Source organism: Vanellus vanellus (assembly GCF_965231255.1).
Source record: "Vanellus vanellus genome assembly, chromosome: 5".
NCBI lineage: Eukaryota > Metazoa > Chordata > Aves > Charadriiformes > Charadriidae > Vanellus > Vanellus vanellus.
The window spans coordinates 54,273,341-54,299,692 of NC_138910.1; the positions used below are offsets into that span (position 1 = coordinate 54,273,341).

Consider the following 26,352-nt stretch of genomic DNA (forward strand, 5'->3'; position numbering starts at 1 on the left):
ACATGCTCTTGGGTGGATACAGCCTCCTTCCTCCTCCTGCCACCCCCCCAAACCCCCAGGGCTGGGGCGCCAGCTGACATTTCCTACGGATCTGGAGGAATTAGACAGCAGACCCTTTTCGGGATGTCCCTGGCAGCGTGGGAGAGGAGCTGCTGCAGCTATGGGGACGATGCTGCTGGTGCCGTGCTGGCACCTGCCTGCTGCCATGGGTTGCTTTAGGGCAGCAGTCACAGCAAAGGCTGCAGAGGGACCCACATGAGTGCCCGTGGGGCTGTGCTGGCGGAGGCAGCTGGCCTCCAAGAAATCAATACCTCCACAAATCCCCAGCTCCCGCCTTGCCCTGGCGGCTGCCGGCACTGGGGCCGCCGGCTCCATCCTGGGGCCCGCAGGGCTCAGCCGCCTCTCCCTGGGGCCGTGTGGGGCCGGGGCGTCCTGGGGGCACCACTGCCACCTGCCCCTGTGCGGGGACCCCGCAGGCCACAAAGCCCCACATTGTTGTGACAGCAGCTGGGCGCGGAGTGACAGGGACACCTGGGTCGTCCCAAGCTGGTGGGGTGCGTGGCCCATGGAGAAACCCACTGTGACGCATCCCTGTCCTGTCCATCCCTATGCACTCGTGGGCTGGGGGTCACCCCATCCCATCCCATCCCATCCCACTCCATCTGATCCCAGAGCCCTGGGTTCCCTTCCCAGCGCTGTCCCTGTGCCTGGGGCCGGGCAGGCTCTTGGCAGCCGCACCAGCTGCTGGCAGAGAAAGGAGGAATTAGATGACAATGGCGGCGGTTGAGAGCCAGGCTGCCGGCTGATGAATAATGCAACGGCTTCGCTTTCGGGAGCTGCAGATTTCCTGTTTACCGATACCCGGCCCAAGCCTGGGGGGCAGCGGTGCAGGGGTGCAGACCCCCGATGTACCCCAGCCGAGGGCCCTGCCATCCCTCTCACCTCCCCTGAACATCCCTCTCCCGTGTACCCGCTGCCCACAGCCGCCCCGTGGGTACAGAGGGGCTTCCCCGGGTGCAGGGGGTCTGCACCTCACCACAGAGCACGTTTTAGGGTGGGTGAAGCCGGCACTCCCGCCTCGGCACTGCTTCATGGCTCCCTGAGCATCCCTCTGCAGCGGTGGCGGTGGCTGCCGGAGGGATTTTTGACATGGGCGTTTCCATAGCAACGGAGCAAAATGGCGCCGGGAAGCAGGGAGCTGCTGGGCGCTGTGGCAAGGCAGCCTGCGCTGCCGGAGCAGGGGTATGGCAGGGAAGGGGTGAGGGTGCTGGGCCAGCGAGCACGTCTACTCCCTCGGCAGATGGGACGGGAGACACCTGAGACACTCTCTGCTGGGGCTGGCCCCAGGACCAGTAGCCTCACCTCCTGTCCTGGGGGCCACGGCGTGCCTGTGATGGGCCGCGCTGCCCCGTGACACCGTGCCATGCGTGCCGTGCCGTGCTAGCGAGGCTGCCAGGAGACGTGCCGTCCTCCATCCTCTCACCCGCCGGCCGTCACCGCTATCTCTGATCCCCCAGGGCCTCTCGCCCTCGTCCCCCCGCCAAGGTCTCCCGTATCAGCCCTGGCGTCCCAGCTACTTAATCTGGGTTTCTCGGTTACCCCATCTGGAAAAAATGTGTCTAAGAATACCCAGCGCAGGCACAGTGCTTCCCGGGGTGGGGGGCTGCCGCCGGCCCCTTCTGCGTGTGCCGCCAACTCCTGCACCCTCCACCCCATCCAGTCACTCTCCCACCAAAGCAGCTCCTGGACAGCCATGGCTGTGTGTACCCCGGCGCTGGGGCCGCCCTCTCCAAGGGCGGCTGCTGTCGGGATGCAGCCTGTGGTCTCTCAGCCAGTGGATTTGGTGCTGGGCTTCCTCAAACACCAATTTGCCACCCCCAAAAGACCACAGGAACTGGCTGTACACCCCTCTGCGGCCGCGTGGTCCATCTCTTCCACCAGCTCAACCAGGCAGGGCTCTGTGTGTGCGACGAGAGTCTGAAAGCAGCCCCCCAGGTGCTCCACTGTCCCTAAAAGAGGGGGCTAAGTGTCCCTTAGTTGTCTCTAAAAGAGGGGGGCAAGCTGGCTCCTGTGCTTACTCCATTTCTCGCACAGGGTCTGGGGCTGTGGGTCACAGCAATGGGACACGCTGGTTCCGTGGGTCAGTGCCACCTGCGGGGATGCAGGAATCACCCACAGAGAGGTGAGGTGACACTGCTGCCCGGGTGCACGCTGGAGGGGACTGGGCACAGATAAAAACCCACAAGCCATATTGCTTAATTGCAACCTTTTAATTTTTATTGATATCCCCCCCCCCCATTAAAGGGGAATCGTCAGTACTTCCATCCTTTGGGCTTTCGGGGATGGGGAACGAGCCAGGGGAGGTTTGCCCGGGGTGGGGGCTCCGCCGGCCGGGCACCGTGCACCTGCCGCGCTGCAGACCGCGCCGTACCGCGCCGTACCGAGCCGGGCAGAGGCTCCGCCGGCAGCCCCGCCCCGGCCCCCCCCTCCCCGGGGCGGCGGCGGCGGCGGGGCCAGTGGGCGGGGGCCGGGCGGAGCGGGGCGCACGGCGCGGCGCGGCTCGGCTCGGCACGGCGCGGCACAGCACGGCTCGGCTCGGCTCCTCTCCGCTCTCCCGCCATGGCATCCAAGTGCCCCAAGTGCGACAAGACGGTGTACTTCGGTGAGCGCATCCCCGGGGCCCGGCCCCGCATCCCCCCCCCCGCTCCCGCCCCGAGCCGGGGTGCGCGTCCCCGGGACACCCCCCCCCCCCCCTCCCCATCTCTGTTCGCGGTCCCCCATCCCGGCGCTCATCCCTGCCTCCTCCTTCCTCAAGCCCCGGTGCATCCCCGGGTCCTTTTCTCGTTCCCGGCGCCGGGGTGTGTCCCCGGGGTCGCTTGTCCCCAAGCCCGGCGCATCCCCGGGTCCCTCGCTCGGCCGGGGCTCCCCAGCGAGGTGCACCCCCAGCCCTGCCCGGCACCAGCTTCTCCCCCCGGGACCCCTCTCGCAGCGGCTGCGGCCCCTCTGCTCTGCCTCCCCCCCATCCCTCCCCCCTGAATTCTCGTTCCTCCCCGAATCCCCATCCCCCGGCTGCGGTGGGGGATGCTGCCGGCTGGGCCTGGGGTGGGGAATATGGTGGTGGTGGGGTCCTGGGGCACCCTCCCCTGCTCCCTGGGCTGAGGAGGTGAAGCAGGGGGTGAGGGGTGCTGATTGGGGTGCGTTCCCGCAGGCTGTTTTGGGGCTGGAGGGGGACTCACGTCCCCTCGTACCCGCTGGCTTGGGTCACAGGGGGTCCCAGCGCATCTGACACGGACAGGGGGTTCCCATGAGCCAGGGCGGGGGGGGGGGTCTCTTGGTGCAGGAGGAGCAGGCGGTGGCAGGTGCAAACAAAACCTTCTCCCAAGCCAATTTGTTCCCATTCCCTGCAAACCTCGTTCCAGGTGTGCCGTTCACCCCTCCCCATCGCGCCTCTCAGCCAGCCCTCCGCGGGCCGTTCCCGGGTGGGTGAGCTAATGAATGCTTTGGGATTTCTACGGGTCTTTTTCAAAGGCAGCGTCTGGGCTCAGAGGTCCACCTCAGCATGCCCGGGCTGGCTTTGGGCAGCAGCGAGTCCCTGCAGGTCTCCGAGAGCCCTGTTTGGGGTTGTGGCTGGTCAGGATCTCTGGGAATTGGAGTGTCTCCCGTGGGGCATCCCGGGGTGAGTGCCGCCGCCCAGGTTGCAGAACGTGCCGAGGGCGGAGGTGGGAGTCAGGGCTGATCCCCTACCTTGGTGCTTCACCGCTGCTCCTCAAGGAGCCTGTCCCAGCCCGCTTCCCCCCTGCGTGGCAGTGCCCCAGCCCAGAGCCTCCCGAGGGGTGGGCATCCTCGGGGTGGGCATCCTTGGGGCTGCGCTGCAGGCTCAGGGTGGCTCTGGGGATGGATCCAGCATTCCAACCCGAGCTGCCTCCTGGGACCTGCTGGCCACGGGGTCCAGCTGGCCTGGCCCGGCCCTGCCTGCCTGCCTGCCTGCCTGCACCCCTCGCTGCCCATCTCCCTCCAGGGTCCAGCCCCTGCTGCCTCAGCACGTTTGTTTGGTGGAGAAATACCAAAGTGTCCTGACGGTGCCTGAGCCTTTGAGGCATTGGTGCTTTCATTCCTTTCCGGCCATCTCCAAGTAAACACAGAGAAATAGGAATTTGCTCTCTTCCTCCTTTAAATAAACCTATTTGCGTGGGGGTAGGAAGGGCTCAGCCCCTTGGATGTCTTTCCTTGTGTGAATCTTTTCCTTTTTAAGCAGAAAATAGCGTGTCCGTCCGGCCAGCTGGGCACTGGCCCGAGGTCAGAGTTGCTTCTCTCGCTCCAGGGACAAGCCTGCCCTGCGTGGGGAGCCGAGGGTGGGCTCAGGGACACCCCACCTTGCTGCCAGAGGAGGACAGGCTGTGCCAGGAGGTGAAGTGCCACCCCCCAGCAGTGCCCGCGCTCCTTCTCTCTCCCCGTGTGCTGGAGGACTGGTGGGTCTCTTGGGGATGTGGTCTGGGGGGGCACGATGCCATACCCCATGCCCCCAGCTGCTCGGCATCTATCTCTCTCCTCGGTTGGGTTTCGTAGGTGTAGTGGTCCCGTGTCCAGGTCTCTGCTGCTCCTTGGCTTCCCCGGTCCTTCCCCCCACCCCGTGGGGGACATCTTGCCCTGCAGGCAGGGAGGAGGCAGGTGCCCGGCCGCGGGGGGAACGGCAGCCCCCATGACACCCCTCCCCGCAGGGGCCACGCAAACCCATGACCAGGGGATGAGTCAAAACAGGAGCAAGCCAAAAACTTCTCCGTGCTCGGAGTTGAGATAGGCTGGAGCGCGTCCTTGCGGATGCCTTGAGCTTTTTCCTTGAGGAACCACCCAGGCTCCGGCAGAATAAACCCAGGTCCATTTATTTAATGCAGAGAAACTGGGTGCAACCTCTGAGCCGCCTTGCCGGGGACGCGGCTCCTGGGGGTTTCCTCCTGATGGACCGCGTGGTGGGGTGGGTGGGAAGGCAACGGGAGCGCTGCGCCCGGGGTTTGGGAACGTTTGTGAATTCCTCGGCTGGCCCGAAGCTTAACGGGGAGGTGATTCATAAAGCCCCGCTTGTTCAGGAGCGCTCCTCGCTTGCGCTGAATGAACGCTGGCAACTCTTAACTTCTCAAATGCCTGGGATTGCAGCCCTGGGTCATGTGTGAGAAATGCCACCGCGTCCCGTTCCCGGCCGGCCCCGCGCGGTGCCTGTGCGGCTGACCAACGCCAACGGCCGCGGGTACCGATGGAAAACTCATTTCCAGCCTGCCTGTTGCTTCATGCTCCCTGGAAAAATCCAGCGGGCTCCTCCCTGCGCAGTCAGGAGGATGTGGGCGTTTCCTGAGCTGCAGAATGAGCTTTTTTCCTTTAAAAAGCACAGGGAAATACAAAAATAGTTTTCTGGCATTTTTTTTTTTAAAAAAAAAAAAAAAAGCAGGCTGAGGTCTGTGACATTGTTTCCAGGAGCGGCTGGGGCTAACTTTCCTGCTTTGGGAGGTCGGAGGGATGAAGTGAATGTTTAACCGGAGGAGCAGCGCTGCCGGGGCTGGTTCCCATCCCACACTGGCAGGTGGCGGTGGGTTGGGGTTGGGTTATCTCTTCTGGCAGGAAGCGCCGGAGGGACCAGCGTCGCCTGAAGCCAAGCAGCCGCGTTTCCCCAGCTCCCTTTTGCATCGCTGGCCTTAAATGAGTTTTGCAGGGTCGCCGGGAGCCCTGGCCAGGCCTTCCCGCCTCCTGTCCTCTCTTCCCAGGGAACTGCGGGGGATCGCGGCGGCAGGGGGTTTCCTGTTTTCCCATCCCAAGCGCGGGGCAGGCGAAAGCCCCGGGGATGCAGCAAAGCACACGTGCAGCGGGGTTCGCTGGCGAGCGGCTTTCGGGGAGCGCTCTGCACGTGCTGAGAGCAGGCAGGAGGCTGCCGCGCTGTTTGTTTGGGAAGGGGCATCCTAAAAACACGTGGGAGTCGCCCAGTAGCCCTGGGGTTTGTCCTGGCTGTGTCTCTGGGGACAATCCGTCGATGGGGTGCTGGAGGGGGAGCTAAGGACATGGACACATCCAGCTGGGAAGCAAGGAGGGTCCAAGCTTAGCGTGCTCAGAGGGTCCCACAGCAGATGCCTGATCCCGCTGTCACGCTGACGTGCCGGAAGAGAGGGGGTGCAGTGAGGTGGGGGGTGCCCTCCCTGCCGAGCAGCACACCGGCGGGGCCACCCTGCAGAAATTCCCTGCAGAAACCGCTCTGCAATTAATAAGTAACCGTTGTCCTTGGCTCCGGGCACCGGCTGTTGGGAGATGGTGGCCCGCCAGCGGCCGGGCAGGAGGGCTTGATTTTGATTCCAGCCGTCCTTAACAAAGGAAGTGGCTCTTCAAGCGCAGCCGGTTGTAGCCGTCGGCACTCCGGTGCCGGCACAGCCCCTGGCTTGCCAGCGTGAAGGCTGGCTGCGCTCCTTGGGTAACTGCCTGCTCCTGTGTCTCGGAGCGTGCGGGGACCTTGCAGAACGGTAACTAAGGATGCACCAGTTTCCTGCTCCCCGCACAGGGACCTGCCGGGGAGCAGAGGGTGGTGGTGGGGGATGCCACTGTGGGAAGCTGAAGGACGGGCTGATTAGCATCAGCTTTTCCCTCCGGAAAACAGTGCGAGCTGTAGAAAGTTCTCTGTGGGAGGGCGGGATGGGACGGTGCGAGGTCTCGCGCCCTGGGAAGCGCAGGCTTTGCTGGAGCTGCTGGGGGCTCCTGCACGGTGCGGCGCCGGCATCTCGTGGGCATGTTGGCGGGCAGCTGCCTGCCTTTGCCAGGGAAGCTGGGGCTCAGCTGCCGTGGGAACACAGGGATCCACGTGGATGTGCCAGGGGGGTTCGTGGTGGCCGGCGCGGCCAGGGAGCCCAGTGCCACTCCTGGGGGCTCGGGGATGGCAGGTGGCTCTCTGCGAGCCCGGCTGGTCCTGAGCGACTCCGTTTGGTGTCTGGTTTGCGGAGCTCTGCGCCCACGGCGCAGGTCCCAGGCAAGGTCTCGGGCAGAGCTCCTTGCGTTCCCGTCTTCCCTTCCTTGTCCCTGGCAGGAGCGCAGGGCTGGGGAGAGGTGAGGTGGTGGGACTGGAAAGGAAAGGCAAGGAAAGGCGGAGCAAGGAGGAACGCCCAAGCGAGAGGTAATGGAAAAACTGTTGCTGCAGTGTTGCAATCAAATGCGGAGCCTGGAGCGTGTGCCGTGGTGCCACGTTTGGCTGTGGTGGGGTGGTGGTGTCCATCGCTCCTGCCAATGGGCTGGGAGGCCCTGAAGCAACCAGGGAGGTGATGGTGGGGGATAGGTCCTAGCACAGGGGTGGGGAGAGCTCTTCCACCAGCCTGCCGTATGCTTACCGGCAGGGAGCACTGGTGCTGTGGCCCCCAGGGAGGTCCCGAGCATCCTCTCCCGCTGCCACCTCTGTTCACACCGTGTTGCCCACAGCCCTGGGCCAAACCCTGCCTGGAGCTGGTGGTGCCCCGTGGCTGCGGGGAGCCAGCAGGGTGAGGAGGTGAGGAGCCATGGGGCTGGAGGAGCACTTAGACAGGCTTGGCTGCTCCAGCGTGTCTCTGAGCGCCGCCCTCGCTGACACGGGCCAGGAAACTGTCTCATCCTCCCGGCGCTGCTCGCCAGAGATGGTATCTTCGGTGTGCAGGAGGAACACTGTGCTCTGGACCTGCGTTTACCCAGGGAGGGGGGTTTGCTCATCCTCCTGCCCATGCCCCGGCTCTCCGCCGGCCGCTCTGCCCCTCACCGTGCGGTGGGGTGAGAGGAGGGCTGCCGCTGCCCGGGGGTCCTGCCTGCAACCCCTCGCCTGTGGGTCTGCCCCGCAGCAAGAAAGCAGCTGATTTTTTGGGCTCAGCCCTGGCTGAACCCAATGCCTGGCAAAAAAAACACCATCGACAGCCACGGTCAAGCTGCCCGGCCTCAGAGCCGGGGTTGGAGGGGGAGGGAGAGGGGGATGCCCCTTGTGCGGACGCTGCTTGATGAAGTACAGCAGCCCCGTGGAAAACGGAGGGGGATTTGCTGGAGGCTGCCCTGGCCCCGTGAACCAGAGTGCGGGAGGCTGAAGGCTCACGGCCAGGGAAAGCGCCCGCAGTAGGTGAGAGGCAGGGAGCGGCGAGGTGGAGGGGAGCCACGCCGGGCATTGGGGCCGCGGCTGGAGATCCGAGGGGCTCGGCTGCAGGGGGTCAGGTCCTGGGGAAAAAACCTCACCTCTTGGGGTATTCCTTGTTCCCCGTCCGTCCCCCCCCACTGCGCTCCCCGGCAAGGCCGTACTGAGCTGGCTTTGTTGCGCACTTGGAGGGAGCCCAGCGAGCCAGCGGCTCGGGGCCGGAGGGCTCCCCTCGCCTCGCCTCGCTGCGGAGGAGCTAAATATATACGTCTTGGCCACAAAATCGCAGTGTGGTGTAACTCGTCGGCGCAGGCTGCGCGACGGGGGAGAGGAGCTGCCTGGCCGTGCCCGAGGAGGGCAGGAGGGGACAGGGTGGTGGGAAGGCAGCGCAGACCCTTCCGGGGGGGTCCGGTGGGAACTCCTCAAGCTCTCCCTCCTCTTTTTCCATCTCCCGGCCATGCTGCGAGGGGCTGGGGAGGGGATGAGGCTGCCACTGCCTGGGCTCTCGGCTTTGTTTCCAGCCGTTTACCAGGCTCCTTTCCCTGCGCTCATCTCTCTTGTTCATTCTTTTGTGCCCTGCGACCGTTCCGAAGCGCATCTGCGGTCGGTCTGACAGCATCCCTCTCCTCCAGGGATGCCCGTCGCCGGGTCCCTGTGGGGTTTTGGCATCTTTATCACCGGACTGGGCTTTGTCAGCCCTTCCCCGCGTCCTCCCAGGGCTGCGATGGGATGGATGGGGCACAGCCAAGCCCTTTGCAGAGACGCAGCTGCAGCTACACTCGCTTTTGCTGAATAAGCCTCCGGCTTGAGGCAGCGCTGACGTCAGGCCGTGGAAATACCTGTGTGAGGGCCCGGAGCCGGCTTGGCGTGGCTCCTGGCGCTGAGGCTGGGAGGCAGGGATGCTCCCTTCCCACCCCGAAAAGATGCGCCCACCTCTGGCCCGCGCCAGCTGCCTTGCCCGGGCACGGCGGGTAATTAAGGGATGAGCCTCGTTGTCTCCGGGGTGGGGCTGCCGCGGAGCCCGGGGAGCAGACTGCCTCGGCAACCCCCTCCGGCGCTTTCCTGCTCCTCGCCTCTGATTTTCCCTGGCTGTGGTGGTGTCCCTCGTTGGCACGGGCTGCACCCCCTGCGTGATGCAAGTCCACCCCGCGGCTACCTCCTGCAGCCGGCCGTGCACCCCGCCATGCCTCCACCTCTCCTCCGCGGGGGCCTTTCCCCGAGGAGAGAGGTTTATTATCGATGGCACCCGGTGCCCACCCACTCACGGCGAGGCAGGTAACCCACGGCAGGCAAACCCCGAGTCACACACCTTTGGCAGAGGCCAAATTCCTGCAGCTGAGTACCCTAAACTCTGCCCTTCCCGGGGGGATGCTGCACGGCTGGCTTAAATTTGGCGGGCTTGAAGGGGAGCATCTCGCCACAGGCTGAACGCGTAGGTGCGGGATCCAGCAAGAGCCGGGCAGGACGTGCGTGCGCTCAGTGTGACGCTGAGGGGATGCGGGCGCTGGCCCGTCCCTTCCCGGCGTGGCGGGGCATGGTGTTCGGTGGCGGAGGCTTGGGGGTGTGCGGTGTGACGTCTGGCCGAGCGGAGCCTGCGCCGGAGCCCCAGCACCATCCTGCACTCCCTGCGCAGAGCTGGATGGAGCCCCGGCGCTCCTTCGCCCCGCAGTGCGGATAGTGAGGTGCCCCCTATCCCCCACCCCGACTTGGGGGCTGCAGAGCAGGGGGTCCCCCCCCAGCAGCTGCCCCAGGGGTCTGTGCCGTGACGGGAGAACACGGGCAGACACTTCTCTGTAGCTGATGCAACGGTGGAGCAGATGTGGCCGGGTGACAGGAAATCTGGGCGCTGGTGCTTTCCCTCCGCAGTGATTTATGGGGCAGCGCGGCCACGGGAGGGATGCCGCTGCCCTGGAAATGGGCTGGGGTGGCTCCAAGCTGCTTCCTCTGCTCGGCGCGAACAATGCTGCCTGGAAAACCGTCCCGGCTGTGCCGGCCCCCACTGTGTCCCCCGGGAGCCCTTGTTTGCAACCAGAGGATGCCTGAGCAACCGCTGCGTGGCGTTTCCACCCGCGGGCAAGGGGCAGCCCCTGTGGTTCCCGGGCTGTCCCCGTGTCCCAGGAGCAGGATGGTGCACTGGGCCACCTCCTCCCCCCTGCCCCGTCGCCTGCCGGAGGCTGCGGGTGCCGGTGATGTCCCTTTTGCTCTGCGTGGCCTGAGGATGCCTTGGCGGGGGGGGGGGGGGGGGGAATAGATACGTCAGGGAGCAGCATGGATTTACAGCTGCCTGAAATACTATGGAGGAGGGGACACTGGGGGGGCATCCCATCTTGCGGGAGCAGGAAAGAGCCGGCGTGGGTTGTGGCCGGCTGTAATTGCAATGGCCTCCGGGAAACTCCCGGCGGATGTTTTCTCCTTGCTTTGTATCCAGAGCTGTGATGGGGGGGGGGAGCAGGGGTGACGCAGCTGAAGTGCAGCCTGGCCTGGCTGCGCATCCGCTGTGACAAAGCTGAATGGCCCTTTGGCCCCCAGCCCCTGGCTCGGCTTTCGGACCATCACGCTCCGCTTCCCTCCCTGGTCACCCCTGGGGAGGCACCGGTTCCTGCCAGGGAGGGTTGGGGGGACGTGAGGCTCCTGCAACAGCCCCAAGGCAGCGGGGTGCGGGGACCCCTGTGTCCCACTCGCTTCTGGGAGGGGACTGTGTGCTCTGGGGCTGGTCCTCTGTCCCCAGGGGTGGATGAGGGTGGCAGAGGAAGGGGACGGCAGGGTCCGGCCCTGGTCCCTTTCCAGTGTGCTGCCTGTTGTGAGGGGATGGGGAAGCAGGAAGGACGGGGAAGCTCCTGAGCCCTCTGGGATTGGGGGCCAGCAGGGATTTGTCCCGGCAGCTTTGAGCAGACAGGCACAGAGCCCCGGCTATGGCGAGGCATCCCTTCACCCTGCCCTCTGCTCCTGCCTGGGGTTTGGTCCAACCTGGAAGGAGGTCAGTTCAGAGCTGCTTCCAGCTGATGCTGGTTCCCCAAGCCCATCGTCCACGTGCTTGCTTGGGGATGCTCTCGGGGCTCTCCCCTGCACCCCAGTGAAATCGCTCCAGGCTCTGCCCCCTCACGCTGCCTTCCCCTGCCACTGGCCAGGCTGCTTTGCACCAGGGCTGATTTTTTTTGGGTGGTGATGGCAGTTGTTTCAGCTTATCTTGGCCTTGCGATGTGCCCCGGACGCAGCTGTTTGCCTTGGGAGGAGGGTGGCTCTGGAAGCCAGGACCTGCCCACGTGGGGAGCTCTTGACCCCCATCTCGACCTGATGCAAACAGGTGACATTTGCTGAGGTCCTCAGGAGAAAAAAAGGCTGGGAAACCCGCCGTCACGGAGGAGGTCTTCTTGAAGAGCAGAGCCGGGCTCCGGTTTCGCTTTTATTTGCTTGTTAAATATTTTATTTGGCGCTCCTGATTTAGTTTTATGGTGGTTTTACCGGGATCACGCTGTTTTCCAGCTGTCTCCGCACATGTGTGGGGGAGAGGGAGGGCGAAATGGAATCAGCAGGGGGCACGGGGCAGCACCCGGCCCCCTGGGAGCTGGGAGGGAGGGGGGCACGGCAGGAGGCCAGGGATGCAGGAGGAGGACCGGCAGCCCCTGCTGCCTCCCGGGGTGCTCCTGGGGACGTACAGCTCGGGGCCGTACAGCTCGGGGCCAACCGCAGGAGGTGCATCTGCGTAACCGGTCTCGAAGCATTTTCCTTCCCTGGATTTGCCCACTGGTGCTTTGAAACTGTTTTTGGTGCCGGCGGCAGGTTGGCGGCACTGCGGGGCAATGCAAGGACGGTGCCTGCCGTACCCGTCTGCACGTCGCCCCTGCTCCCGGGCTGGGGGCCAGCACCCGCGTGCCCGAGAGACGGGTGTTATCCGGGGCCAAGCGTCCACCCTTGGTGGCACCAGAGGCTGTCTGCTGTCCCCTCCTCCCGGCTGGATGGCAAGCGGGTGTACTGGGAGCAGCACTGGGGAACAGTTCTGGCAGAGGGCTGGAAACGCAGCCGAGGTTCCCGGCAGCCCAGGAGGTTGGGTGTGCGTGGGGGAGGCATGACGAACCGGGTGGGGTGGGCATGGTAACACCAAATATTTGAATGGGAGCAGGGTCATTCTGGGTCACGCGGAGGGTAAAAATAGACGCAGGGAGGAGAAAGGAAAACGCTACCGTTGCTGCTGGACTGGCGCGTGGGAAAGGGCGTCTTGTGTGATGGCAGAGCCGGGGATGGGGGGGGGGGGGGGGGGGAGAGTGCCCATGGCCTGAATGGCCTCGGGGACCCTGTGGTCCCTGCAGCTTGGCGATGAGCAGCCCCCCTTGTGTGCAGCCTCCTCCACCGTGGTGCCCAGAGCCCAACTTCCCCGGGGGCTTTAGCAGGTGGCTTGGCAGTCGCTTACCCCTCTCTCGTGTTCCCTGCAGCCGAGAAGGTGTCCTCCCTGGGCAAGGACTGGCACAAGTTCTGCCTGAAGTGTGAGCGTTGCAACAAGACCCTGACCCCGGGCGGACACGCCGAGGTAAGAGCCGCTGGGGTGGATGGGGTAGGGGACCTGCGCTGCCATGCAGGGGGGGCCGGGTGGTCCCTCCAGGGCTCTCCAGCACCCCAGGGATGGGAAGTCCCAGGAATCAGGCTGGGATGGGTACCCAATGCCATGTGGATGGGTTGTCCCTACGGCATGCAAGCCCAGGAGCACACGCTGTGGCTTCGAATGCTGGTGTGACCCGCGGTGCTCAAGAGCTCTTGTGCACAGTCCTGGGCAAGCCACAGAGCGGTGCTGGCACCATGTGTGGTGCCCCAGCCGTGTCACCCCACTGTGGGCTCCCAGGCAAGCCTGTGGCGGGGCTCGGCTTGCCCTGGCAAGCACTTGAAGCAGCTCCGTGCACCGGGCAGGCTTGTTGGGGCATCACGCTGGCTTCAAAGGCGTGTGGGTTCCAAGAGCCTACACTGGAGCACGGTTAAAAACACCGAAAATCAGGGATGCACGGGTTGCCATGGTGATTCTAGCTCGGCACTGGTGCTTTCGGTGCCCTGGGGCTTGCACTGGAGTGCGATGCCACTGCGGCTGCTCCGTGCTTGGGAGCACAAGGGCACCGTGCCAGTGGTGGTGGCAGGTGCTGGAGCTTGGGAGCAACTGTGTTCTTCTCATGTGGTGACCCAGCGTGACACCCGGTGTCCTGGGCTTTGCGCGGTGCCTGTCATGCCAGAGTTTCACCAGCTCTTTAGCGCGGTTTTAGCACGCGGCACAGCTGGGGGAGCAGTCGGTGGCAGTGGGGACAGCCGTGCTGGTTGCCACCAGCCCGCGGGGGAAGCGGGGCCAGTCCTGCCAGGGAGGTTGGGGCTGTGCGGGTGGATCTGTGCTTCGGGCCAGGTTAAGCCCTGGGGATTTGCTACTTCTCCATATAAGGCTGGATTCTGCTCCCATGGGGGATGGCAGCCAAGCCCCCACCGGCTGCGCCGACCGCAGGATTCGGCCCTTTCCTGCTTTTTCTCCTTCCTTTCAAGACAGCGTGTCCGGCTGGGTTGGAAAGATGTCGCGGGGAGACCAGCTAAATGTTTACCCTCCCCTCCAGCACGGTAACGCTGCGAGCGCAGTGGTATTTATGCCTGGCGATACGTTGCAGCTGCCTGCTGCCAGCCCGCTGCCTCCTCGCCCATCCGCTGCCTGCTCGCCCCCCCGCCCCAGCTTTGCCCCCGGCCCCTGCCAGCCCCCGCCTTTGGCACAACACCGCTCCGGGTGACGAGGGAAAGGACATCGCTTCTGCCTTAGCTACCGCCCTGCCCGTTTTGGGGCAAGGCACCCTTTGCCCTGCAGCGGAGGGGATGGAGGGCAGGACCACGGGGCACGAAGCAGGGCTGAGATGCTGAACGGAGCCGAGCAGGCGATGGGGTGGGTTCGTGCCTGAGGACGGGGTCCCAGTGGGTATTCCACGCGGGGCGGTGTGCGTGGCAGTCCCGCTGGCTCCCCCTCCCCCCAGCCACAAACGCTCTTTTTGTTTTCTTGGACTCGGTTCCCGCTGGCCCATGAGAAACGGCTGTGGGGAGCTGTGGGGCTTATCACCCGTTTCGTGCCTTCCTGCAGTAATCGCCCCGAGCCGATAGCAGGGCTGATAGCGGCTGGGCTGGGACCGGTGCCCGCGTGGGGCCTCTGATCTCAGGCCAAGGCGAGGGGGGGAGGCGAAGCTCGGTGGAAGCCACAGTGCTATGTGCGCCTAATAACGGCCTGGTTGCGCACAGGATGCTTAGCGGGCAAAGCGATGTCTTACTGGGTCCCAGTGGCACACCGCTGGGTCGGGGCTTGGAGATGCCTCTCGGCTGAACTGCCGGTGCTCCAGCCCCGCGGTACGGCATGTGCAGGACAGCCGGAGTGTTTGATGCAGGTGAAATCCTTGAGTGCTCGGGTTGGGTTAGGCTGTTGCTGGCAGACCCCCAGGCTGGGTGCGTTTTGGGGTGTAGACGTGGCCGTGGTGGTTTCCGAACACCAGTGGGGATGGAAGCGATCCGGAGGGAACCATCGTGGCCGCTCGGCATCCTAACACTCCCCTCTCTCCCCAGCATGATGGGAAGCCCTTCTGCCACAAGCCCTGCTACGCCACGCTGTTCGGCCCCAAAGGTACGTCCGTGCTGCCCCTGTGCCTGTGCGGCCATGCCCAGGGCTGCAGGAGGGGCCAGGTCCCCCCATCCCCACTGGCGGGGAGCCATGGCCCCAAAAGCATCCCAGGAGCCAGGCTGGTCATGGGCTGAGCATCAAACCAGCACTTTGCAGTCCCAACCCTGCCCGTCCCCTTGTGCAGAGGGAGAGGAGAGCCGCTGGAGCGAGGGAGTGATCCCTCTTGACAGCTGTCTTTTTTTTTTTTTTTTTTTTAAATATTTCAAAACCAAATTCCCATTCAACAATTCAAACAGAAGGTGGAGTCGCTCTCCTATCCCAGACGTGGCTGGTGAAAGCCTGAGTCAGGAGAAAGCAAGCCAGGGCCGAGGTGCAGCGGTGTCCGCAGTGGCCCTGTGGCTCGATGGGGCTGGGGGAGGTGGGGCAAGAGGACTGGAGGGAGGATGGAGACCCCGAGTGCTCCAAGACCATCGCAGCCTCTCTCTGCCCTACTTCAGGGGTGAACATTGGTGGCGCCGGGTCCTACATCTATGAGAAGCCGCAGATCGAGGGGCAGACCGCTCCGGGACCCATCGAGCACCCGGTGAAGGTGGAGGAGAGGAAGGTGAATGCTGCACCTCCCAAGGGACCCAGCAAAGGTGAGGGGCAGGGCAGGACAGGCTGCCTCCTGTCAGGACAGGCAGCCTGGCCCTCCGTTGTGTCCTTCAGCTGGTCCAGAGCCACCGTGTTTGGTGATGGTGTGGGGTGCAGGGTGTGTGTGTGGGGTGCTCTGCACCCGTGTGTCCTGGCTGAGATGTTCCTCCACTTCCCACACCCATGTCCTCTCTCCTTCCAGCCTCCAGCGTCACCACCTTCACTGGGGAGCCCAACATGTGCCCGCGCTGCGGCAAGAGAGTCTACTTTGGTAAGGTGGCGAGCGAGCAGTGGGTGCATGCCCTGGGGTAGCACGGCCCCACGGTGCTGGGGCTCCATGCAGGACCCCCAGGGCACGCAGAGGGGCTGGGAGGGGGTTTTGGCTCAAAGGTGGAGTTCGGGGCACAGAGGGATGCGCCTGAGGAGCCTACAGGGATGGGTCCTCTTGGAGGAGCTCCTGGGTGCAGGGCTTCATCTGCATCCTGTCCCCTGCTGTCACCTCCCAGGTGGGTGGCACGGGCTTAATAGCTGTCCTTGTCCGACCTCTGTCACCTGTGAGGCAGCAGAGGGGTGGGAGAGATGAGGGGACCAGGGCTGCCTCGGGATTTTGTATGCAGAGGTGATGTCCCCACGGGGCTTGGTTCCCCCCCAGCAATGTGTGCACGGGGGCCGGCACGACCTTCCCTCCTTGTCCCCACTCTAGCTGAGAAGGTGACTTCGCTGGGGAAGGACTGGCACCGTCCCTGCCTACGCTGCGAGCGCTGCAGCAAGACGCTGACCCCGGGGGGCCACGCCGAGGTAAGGACGTCTCCCGGCTCAGAGAGCCCTTGGCAGCGTGCATGGGGGATGCTGGCATGACACCTCCTGGTTGAGCTGTGCCATGCCACACCGGTGTGGCAGCCCCTGCCTTTGCAAGAGGGGAGGGCAGGGCTGGCAAGAGCAGCTCCTGCAGCCTGGGGGTGCCGGGGTGCAGCTATCTGCAGGGGATGAGCAGAGTGGGAGAAGTGCCCAGCCAGGGGGACGTGTCCTGGCAACTGGCTTTTACCCACCTGGGTGACCTGCTTCTCTCTCTCTGCCCTGTGCAGCATGATGGACAGCCGTACTGCCACAAGCCCTGCTATGGAATCCTTTTCGGGCCAAAGGGTGAGTGCCTGAGGGTGCGTGGGGTGGGGAGGTGGTCCGGGGGCACGCGCCCCCCCTGGGCTGCCGCTCTCCATGCTCATGCCACCGCCCAGAGGGGACATCTCCCTGGAGCGTGCCACCTTCCCACCCGAGTCCTCACCCTCCTGCTTCTCCCCCTGCCCCATGCAGGTGTCAACACCGGAGCTGTGGGAAGCTACATCTACGACAAAGACCCCGAGGCGAAGAACCAGCCCTAGACGGTGTCCCCCTCCCCGCCTGCCCGCTCTGTGTCCCCGTACTAACCTCCTGCTCACAACCGGAGCAGACCCTCACCAGGCTGGCCACGGAGCTGTGCTCTCTCTGCTGTCTCTACTCCGGGCAGGACGGCCCTGCCCCTCGGGTTATATATCATAGTCTCTAATATAAGCTTCAGTGTTTAAAGGCAAAGGTAGAAGGTGTCTCTGGTGGTTCCCAATGCGCTCTGCCCTCCCCAGCCCTCCCCCCAACCCCCTCACCCCCCCAAGCGTGAGAGGCAGTGGGGTGGGTGTGAGGATGTCACCATGTGCAGGGGACAGCGGGTGACACCTGAGGGGCTGAAAGCTGGGGGGAAGGTGGTGGCAGGAGTCCCACCATGGGAGGGTGCTCCCAGTTGCCTCCCGCACAGAGGGCCATGGAGCCTGGCGGGCATCCTGAGGCACTTAGGGATGGGGACTGGTGGTCAGGGCACCCAGCCCTGTTCCCGGCCAGCCACTGGGGACGTGTGTGTCCCCTGAGGGCTCTGGCCCATCTGGCAGCACTGCCCTTCTCCTGGCCCTTCCCGGGCTCTATGCCCTGGCTCGTGCTCTCCCCGGAGCCTGTGGCTGACCCCGGTCGCCGTTGGGGTTGCAGGGTCTGTTTCCCTGCATCCCCATCCTTGCACCCCCGGGGCATCCCTGTACGTGCACCCGGGCAGGTGCCAAATCCACTCTGCCGGCTGGTTTGGGTTGGTGGCCCTGGTCCCCCACAGCGGCAGAGCCTGTGCTGGGGTGGGGGGGGGTCACCCTGTGGCTGCATCCCTGGGGGAGTGGGGTGCTCCCCGCCTTGCGGAGGGCAGAGTGCATTGGGCTGGCGGCTGGATGGCAGGATGCCCGCCTGCTTCCCAGAGCCGGAGGTTTCTCGTTGTTGTTGTTTATTTATAAGCAGTTGTAAATGTGCCCCTTGCTTTGGAGAATGACACGTGCCCCCCGTCCCCCCCCGCCACCTCCATTCTCACCCGTTCCTCCCCCTCCCCATGCACACCCAGCCCCGCTGCTGCCCAGGAGGCCGGGGAGGGTGGCTGGTGCAGGGGGCTCCCCAGGGTGGTGAGTCCTGGGGTACCAGCACCCCGCTCTCTCCAGGCTCCTTGCGCCGCCGCAGGGCTGACTTTTGTTATTTGCTGACAATAAAGGTTTTGACAGACGCGTTGTGTGGCTCAGCTCTGGGGGGAGGCGGGGGGGAAGCTGTGTGCGCTGCGCCGCATCCCTCCGGTCCCCAGGACAGTGTGGGGACCCTGCCGCTATGGTCCTGCCCCAGCTGGCTCCTCCTGGGACAAGACAGAGCAGCCTTCGTCCCAATCGAGCTCAAGCTGCCCAGGCCAGAATTGCTCTTGGTGCCGCACAAGCCATGGCCGCTGCCTGGGCTGTGATGGGCTTGTAGGAGGCTGTGCTGGTCCTGGGGATGGGATGGGATGGGATGGGATGGGATGGGATGGGATGGGATGCTCCCTTGCAATTTGGAAAACTTGCAATTTGGGTGTAATGCAGCAGGGGACACTGTTCCCCCCAGCCTGGGGGGCTGCTGGTGGGAAAGCCCAGCCTGGCTGCAGCGGGGCAGGAATGCAGTGTGGGGGCACAGGCCACACACCCTCTCCCCCCCCCCCCCCCCCAACCCCTGGGAGCTGCCATGTTCCCGGCCAGATACCAGCCCCGCTGCCAGGCCTGGTTTTAGACATCCAGCTATTCCCCCTAGGAGCTCGGTGTCTGGAAAGCGAGGCACGGAGGCTGGGGCTGCCAAGGCAAACACCGGCTCTGGGAACCACTGCTCCAGCTCGTCCTCTCCGGCAGGTTCTTGCAAGAGCCCCGTTGGGCTGCCTGCTGGCTGCGCCCCCCCCGGGGACACAGGGACCCTGCTGGCCCTGTCTGCTGGAGAAAACAGGGACCTGGTAGCCCCTGATGTGTCTTGCATCCTTGTAGCAACCTCTGCCCTGGAGCTGCTCCATCACTGTGCAAAGAGAGGGGTGAGTGGGTGCTGGCCACAGCCGTCGGCCTCGCTCCTTGCCCAGGCACGGCTAGGAAATGCGGTGGGCACTGCAGAACAGGAATGCTGCCTCTGCCTGTGCATCGTGCCTGCGGGGAGCGTTCAGCTGCGGCGGCGTCCTCCGGGCTCAGGCAGCCATTAGAGCAGCGGGCGCAGGAACAGCTAGTTTCCCCTCTCCCGGCAGTGATCCCAGTGGTACGCAGCCTTTTCCCAGGCATAGAAGGCTCATCAGCGCGGTTCCCGGGCCGGGAAATGGACTCTGTGTGTTCCTGTTTTGGTGGGGTTTCTATAGAGACTTGACCCCTCTGATGCTTTAGGGGACAGGGCTGCTGCAGAAATCAGAGCGGTGTCACTCCGCCGGCTCCTTCCCTGAGCTCCGGCAGAGGGCTGGGCCCTCGCAGCCAAACTTTGCCAGGTTTACCCCATGTAGCAGCAGCGGTGCTGGGGCGGAGGGTCCCCATCGCCTGTCCAGGACCTGAGGCAGCTGCCGGCGAAGCCCTTGGCATGAATCGAGCTCTCGTGGCAACCCTCATTTACCGTCATTAATTAACGAGCTTAATATGCCAGCCTTTTTGCTAGCCTGTAGCAATCCCCTGCAGCAGGGGAGTTTCCCCGATGGGCTGCGCAGGCTGATTTTCCTCCCTACGGCCATACCTGCGGCTTGGGGAGGTCGGTCGCCCTCCCCAGCACATACCTGGCCCCACACCACGCAGCCAGCCTGGCCCGGCAGCCCTAACAGCATCCTCGCTGGGGGCACTGGTCCTGACCCCTTGATGGGGGGCCGAGCAGCTGGCTCCCTCCCCCAAGCCCCTCCAGGTGGGATGCTCACTGCGGGGAGGGATCCGGACCCTCACCTGAGACTGAGAGTGTGGTAGGATGGGAAGGAGCTGATGCAGGGCTGCTGGGGGTTATTTAAGCCGGTGGTCTTGAGAGGGGGAGAGAGGCATTTTGGGGGTAGGAGAGGTGGGAGAGGATGCCCTGGTGGCTGTTACCTGGTACCTGGGTTAGTTCTGGGTGTGGAGGGATATGAGGCAGGTACAGCATCTTGGCCGCTGCCTGTTCCCAGGCGACGGCCATCAAACACGGGATTTTATTTTGGTCTGGGGATGGCTTTTTTTTCTTCTTTTTTCTCCTCCTTTCTTTTTTTTTTTTTTGCTTACATTTTTTTTACCCCATGAGAGTTGTATTGGGGGAATGCAATGAAAATAAAAATAGAAAAAATTCAGCTCTGCTGCACCAGAGGTTGCCGGGAAACCTGCATGCATCACAGCTTTCTGCTACCCCAAAGGGAACAAGCTGGCTGCTCGGGCTCCAGGTGGGTGATGTCTCTTCACTGTCCCCCCTCTCTGATGTGGCAGGGGGGGGCTGGGCACCCCTCATGGCAGAAGGTGGCCCCCAGGTACAGTGGGTACCCACAGGGTGATAGTTAAGACCAGGAAGCTGAAGGATGTAGCAGGGCTTTGGGATCCCACGTGGGGTTATCTGTGTGCGTGCCGAGGGGTCGGGGCTGTCCCTGTGCTGCCAAGTCGGTGTGGGGACCGGGGCACAGCCGAGTGGCACTTTGCACAAGCAGAGAAGGCAGCTCTGGCCTCTGATCCTTGCTGCATTTTTGTATTTATTTTTGGGAGGCCTATGCGAGCTGAAAATGCTCCTTTACTTGAGGCTTGGAAAACATCCTTCCCCTTGGGGATGTCAAATATTCTTTTTTTTTTTCAGCTTGGATTTGCCAGTGGGATAAAAAAGTTGGAGGGCTCTGGTGATTACAGACATGCTCTCCAGGGTACGGAGGCAAATAGAGAACAAAGTGGATGCAGCTTTGCTTGGAAATCCCCCAAGCCCTGCAAACTTGTCCTGGGCAATTACCCTTGCCATTTCCCAGCTTTTCTGGGAGCCAGCGGAGCTCAGCAGGGAGCCGTGCCTTGCAGCTCCTCGCTGGGCGCAGGGCAGGGATCCCACCAGCTGCCATGATGCACACGGGTGGTCAACCTGCTTTGAGGACAGTCCGGGTGATGGGTACCAGCCTGGGTATCCCTGAGCTGTGGGAGGAGCAGGATTGTCACCTAGCGGTGTTTCTCAACAGAAGGCTGAGGGCGCCCGTGACCACCAGAAATGGGGCTGCATCGCTTGCGCTGTCATTAGTGACCCAGAAAAGGGACCGGTGAGTGTCCAAAGGCTGGTCCCAGACATGCAGGGCAGGCTGCACACGTGGAAAACGCCAGGGAAGGACTTGGAGGTGGTAGGAATGGTGAGGGCAGCCCTGTGCTACAAGATCTGAGCTAGTCCGTGCAGGAAAGGGAGATACAACCATCACGGTGTAGAGGGGCTCCCGAAATGCAGGGAGATGGCAGGGCGGCATGGCTGTGGCTCCAGCACAGCTCTGACGTGCCATGGGCCGGAGCAGCACAGCTGGGCAGCGAAGCAAGACACATTTAAAGCATTTGCTGGGAAGTCAGTAAGTAGGAGCCAAAAGGGATGGAGTGCTGGAAGATGTGATTTAAGATGGGATATTAGAAGCGACCCAGTAAGCACAGCTTGCTTCCATGAAGGCCAAGAACCGGCTCGGAGACACTCCCTAAAGTCAGTGGTGCGGCTCTCCCTGGCTTGGCTGGGGCTTTGGCTCAGCCTCAGCGGGGAGGTTAAAGTACTGGATGTAAATACCGGAGAGGGTGTAGGAGAGCAGGCAGGGATGAAGGAGGAGGAATGGCGTGAAACCAAGCAGAGGAGGGTTTGGGCTGTAAGTCCCCCGGCCAGTGCAGCGCACTGGGCTGTCGTGCAGGGAGAGCCGCTGGCGCAGGCTGCGGCCATGGCATTGGGCAGGATGGTGCTGGCTCTGGCCCTCAGCATCTTCCCTGGCTTGTTGCTGCCTGGGGGCATCCATGAGGGAACTTTTCCCGGGGATGTAGGCTGGGCTCTGCAGCATCCTTTATATCACCAGGTGGGGTGAGCAGCCCAGGGACCACCCTGGGGGCTCGGTGGGGGCTCCTGGAGAGCCCCGGGGCTGCTTGCTGGGGAGGAATACCTGTGCTGGTGGGATGGTGTGCAAACCTGCGGCTCCTCCTCTCACTCTCCTCTCTCTTGCTTTGTCTTGACCCTCCGTCTTGCTTGATTAAGGCAGAGCGGAGCAGCAACGTCCCTCTCCCCTCCCTGCGCTGCCGCCACGGCGTGACGGCGCCCAGCGGCGTGCTGACAGAGAGAGAGCAGACACCTCTGCACCCCTTCCCCTTTGCCTCGCCTCCGGTGAATTTTTAACCAGGAATAAAAGGTGTGGTGTCAACAGGTCTGGACCCAGCCCAGGGCAAGCAGCGCTGCCGGGACGAGCGCCCCACACGAGGGCAGGGCTGGCAGAGAGGTGGTCCATAGCGGTGGTCCTTGAGCAGTGCCCACACTCCCCACCAGCCCCCAGCACAGATGTACATCTCCCCAGGCAGGCAGAGGCGATGAGCCTCACGAGTGCTGGGCGGCTTCCCAAAGCAGCGGGCGTTGCTTCCTCGAGGATCCTGGCTGGATTCGCTAGCCACAACAGAAAGAGCCGGGGCCGTGCCAGGAAAAGGCACCAAACCCTCCCCCGGCAGGATTTAGCCAGGAGGTTTCCTCAGGCTGCCACTAATGGAAAGCTTGCAGAGAAGAGCAGATGGTAGCGGAGACTTTGGCCAGACCGTACGCGGGAAGACTGAGGGAACCGCGCCTGGATGAAATCAGAGGAGATTTTCCATGTAGCTGGGACTTGGAAGGGTTGGAGCGGCGGGTAAGGGCTACCGCGCTCTTCTGTCCTACGGATGGAAATCCCAGATGCATCCCCAGCATGACTCTGCCCGGGCAGCCCCACGCTCTCCCGGCAGCAGGGGCTCACCGCATCCCTGTGCCGCGCGGCGCTGCCTCGCCGGGATGGGAACCGGCCCCGGGGCTCCCGTGTTTGTTATTGCTCGCACAGTGTAATATTAACCACATGATAATCATTCACACCCTTGGCTCGGGAGGTTTGAGAGCTGACCCGGCAAGCGACAGTTGCGGGCGGCTGAGCTGCCTTAACCGGGCTGGAAATGTTTTCCCCCTTTCTGCTAGAAACAGCCGTGTGATCACCCGTGTCCACAGCGGGACGGGCTCTGCACCGCGTCCAGGAGGGCAGCGAGCGCAGCTTTTGGCAGGGCAGCACGCGTTGTGTTCCACAGGCCCAAACCATTTGGGGTTTTACAGCACCAGTGGCGGCGTGCTGGTGGGTGTGCTGGGCTCCCCTGCCAGCATCCCCCAGGGTGGCCCTTTTTGAGCCCTTTCCCCAAGCCCCACGTTCCCGCACTGCCTTTCCCGCTGCCGTCCTGTTCCCAATTACTTCCAGCCGTCGGCCGCCTGTCAGCTTTATGAAGACGTACCCCAGAGTTTTTCCTCAGGGTGTAATTTGCCCTGACAGCCGCCTTCGTGCTGTTGTTTTCCTGGCTGGCCGGTAATGGGATTAGCCGCGTGCAAATCCGGAGGTGATGGAGGGCGAGTTGGGGGGTGTGGGGGGTGCACCGGCCCCCCGCCGCAGGGTACCCTGTGCCGCTTTGCAGCACCGCGGCGCCGGCATCTCGCGGGCCTTTTGATGGGATCACATGTCTGGTAGCTCCCCCCCCATCCCCAGCCTTTTTTTTTTAAGTCACCCTATAATTTCCTTGTCAAATTAGAGTCCCGTGCTGAGCTGGGTAGGGCTTATTTTACAACAAATCGTCTTGGCTGAGCAGCCCCTTGACTCGCACAAGCGTGGGCTGAAATATGGCTGGGGGAGGAGAGATTTTGCAGGACTCACAGTTGCGCGAGTGCTGGGAAAACGCTGGACTGAGGTGCCACCAGCCCACGGGTGGTGCCTTCACCGGTGGGCGCATCGTCTCCCTGCTGTGCAAGCATGCTGGGGGGGGGGGTGCCGGGACATGAGAAGCGTGGGAGCCCCTGCGCTGCTCCAGCGAGAGGAGGGCAGGAGGGGAGCCAGGAGCTGCCGCCTTGGCAGATGGGCTGCTTTGCTACGCGGAAATAGCTGTTTTTTTTCTTGCTGTGTTAGCAAAACAAACCCAAATCGGCTTATGTTACCCGCCCTGCCTGCTAAAATGCCGGTGACTTTTCCAGTCATTACTTGGGTAATCACCAGGGGTCAAGTTGCTGGAGGGGGATATCTGGGCAGGCAGCGTGCGCCCACAGCTCCGGCATGCCCAGGAGCTCTCGCCTTGCAACGCTGCCCCAAGAACTTGGGGGGTCCCTTGGGGACCGTGAGGACCTTGCACCAAATATGCCACAGGTGGACCTGGGGAAGCTGGTGCTGGCTAAGGGACCGGGGAGGGGACCCTGGCCGTAACAACGCCACCCAAACAAACAAATGGGACAGCCCAGGTTTTTCTGAGGACTGTTGCTGACGCCTGATCCTCGGGGATGGAGCCTCACCCACAGATTCTATCAGAGGGCACAGACAGCTGAGGCGTGCTCTGCTCTAATGGTTAAATTAGCTGGAACAAGGTCCCCAGATAAGATAACGAAAAGGTTTGCTGAGGAGGCTGTTCTCCGACGGTGTTGGCTGGGTTGTTCCCCTGGCAGGCTACGAACCTCGCTTTGAAGCGGTGCCCAGGCTGGGGCCTGGCTTAGCTGAAGACACCATCCCTGCCCATCTCCTGCTGCTCCCTGGAGCCATCTCTGCCCATCCCCGGAGCTCTCCCGCTGCCTGCCCTTGCCCGTGTGGGCATGGTGCTGTGAGCAGCGTCCCGCCGCAGAGAGATGCGCTGGCTACTGCTCTCTGCCACTCCGAAACAGCTCGCAGACGGTCATGGCATGGTTTTGGCCCTCAGGGGGGATCCTGGATGGCAGAAGGAGCGGTGACTCCCAATGTTGGGCTGACGCAGAGTTTCCAGCTGGCTTCCTCCAGCACGGGCCGGCAACGGCTCAGTTTACTGCCCCGCCATGGTGAGCTGATGGGTTTCACGCGCCGGCACTAAGAGTGTTTATGGACTCGCTCCCTGTAAAATGAGCAAGAGGCCGCATCCCGCAGGCTCCCGAGGCGCTGCAGTACTCCGGGAGCACCTGCAGCCCTTCTTCCCTCCCTGCCAAGGGCCCTCTGCTAGATGGCTTTGCTGTGCTGCCCCACTGCCGTACGTGCCCACCATCGATGGGATGAGAGCAGGGCAGCGGCCATGAGCAGGATGCACGCATAGCCCCGGCAGGGCATAGAAACTGGGGCTACTGACCCATGCCAACCTTCACCCTGATACTGGCTCTCCGTAATTCCCGTAGGCTTTGCACGGCGCGCCGTTTGCCGACAACCACGCTTCGGCTCATCCCTTTCTGGAGCAGGCTGGGGGTAGCCCAAGGTGTGGGCACCCCCGCAGCGGGGCTGGCTGGGCTAAACTGAGGGAACTGGGGGGTGGCTGCCAGGCGTAAAGCCCCGTGTGGGCAGGGCTGGCAGAGAGCAGCACGCGGCTCGGCGGCGCCTGCTTTGGAAGAGCTGCCGCTGTTTTTGTGCCCGCTCTGGTGTGTGAACAGTGTCCAGTAAGTGCAGGGGGGAACCGAGGGGAGGGGGCGGCTGGGCTCTGCTTCAGCCAGGTCGGTCGGCGTACGGTGCTGTGTGGGGGCCATGGGCTGCCCTGGCTGGGGCAGGAGCATTCCTGCTGTAGGCTCAGTGGTCCGTAGGGACAGGCTGCAGGGCTGGGCCAGCTGGAGGAGACCTGCAAGAGGCCAGTTTTCAGCTGCCCGTCGGCACAAAACCTGCCTTAAAAGGGAGTGCAGCCCAAGACTGGCTGTGCTAGCCGGGCAGTGGTCTCAAAGCAGCCTGGCACCATGTGGGAGGGGAAGCAGGGCCACCGGAGAGGGGAGAGGACGTGCTCTGTCCCCCATATTTCATCAAGGTGCCAGCTGCACCACGTGTGGTGCAGGGAGGGGGTCCTGGCCCAGGCAATGCAGCTGGGTGCTCGTGGGGCGCTGCGGCTTGGTGCAGGGGGACGTGGTGTGGCTGAAATGCGGTGCTTGCGTGCGTGCGGTGCCTCGGGGCGGGAAGGACAAGGAGGAGGTAGGGTGGAGGCAGCAGCCCTTGCAGGACACCTCTCTCCTCCCATGCTGATAGGCACTGTCTCAGCGTGACTCACGCCTGAGCTGGCAGTGGGCTTCCTGGGGACATCCCTGCCAGCGCGGGCCGCTGACCACCCTGCTGAGCCCAGCAGCCCCCTTGCAGCAGCATGCTGGGGGTGGTCCCCCAGCCTTTGGTGGGGCTGTGAGCAGGTGGGGTGACCCTGGGACCAAGGGCAGCAGTGGGGAGCATCAGCGGACAAGGGCTCCCTCTGGGAAGGGGGGCTGGAGCCAGTCTGGGTCATAAAGCAATCCCAGTTGAACCATGAACTGCACCTCCAGGCACAGCTTGACGCCTCTCCTCCTGCACCCATGGGTGGGCTCCAGTGTCACCAGGGCCCTGTTTGCGCTGGCGGGAGGGCGAGGGGTGCCCTGCATTTCGGGAGGCAGACACTAGGCGTCCTGGTGCTGGGTTTCACAAGCCCTCATGACCTTTGCAGCGCAGCAACGTGCCCTGGGGAGGATTGTTTCATACAAAACAGACCTTTGGATAGGCTTTTCATTTCCTTCTCAGCCAAGCACA

The 26,352-nt window shown here is 63.5% G+C and overlaps 1 protein-coding gene across 2 annotated transcripts; it reads left to right on the forward strand.

Moving 5' to 3' along the window:
- Positions 1-2,530: 2,530 nt before the first annotated feature.
- On the forward strand, positions 2,531-17,918 carry CRIP2 (cysteine rich protein 2). Of its 2 annotated transcripts, XM_082484208.1 has the most exons (8): positions 2,531-2,662; positions 12,541-12,635; positions 14,672-14,729; positions 15,224-15,364; positions 15,562-15,630; positions 16,063-16,157; positions 16,445-16,502; positions 16,671-17,918. In XM_082484208.1, the coding sequence occupies exons 1-8, from the start codon at positions 2,620-2,622 to the stop codon at positions 16,736-16,738; spliced, it is 627 nt and encodes a 208-aa protein (XP_082340334.1). In that variant the 5' UTR covers positions 2,531-2,619; the 3' UTR covers positions 16,739-17,918. The 2 variants fall into 2 exon arrangements, with proteins under 2 accessions (XP_082340334.1, XP_082340335.1); XM_082484209.1 differs by lacking the exons at positions 2,531-2,662; positions 12,541-12,635; positions 14,672-14,729; positions 15,224-15,364; positions 15,562-15,630 and adding an exon at positions 15,665-15,865.
- The last annotated feature ends 8,434 nt before the right edge of the window (positions 17,919-26,352 follow it).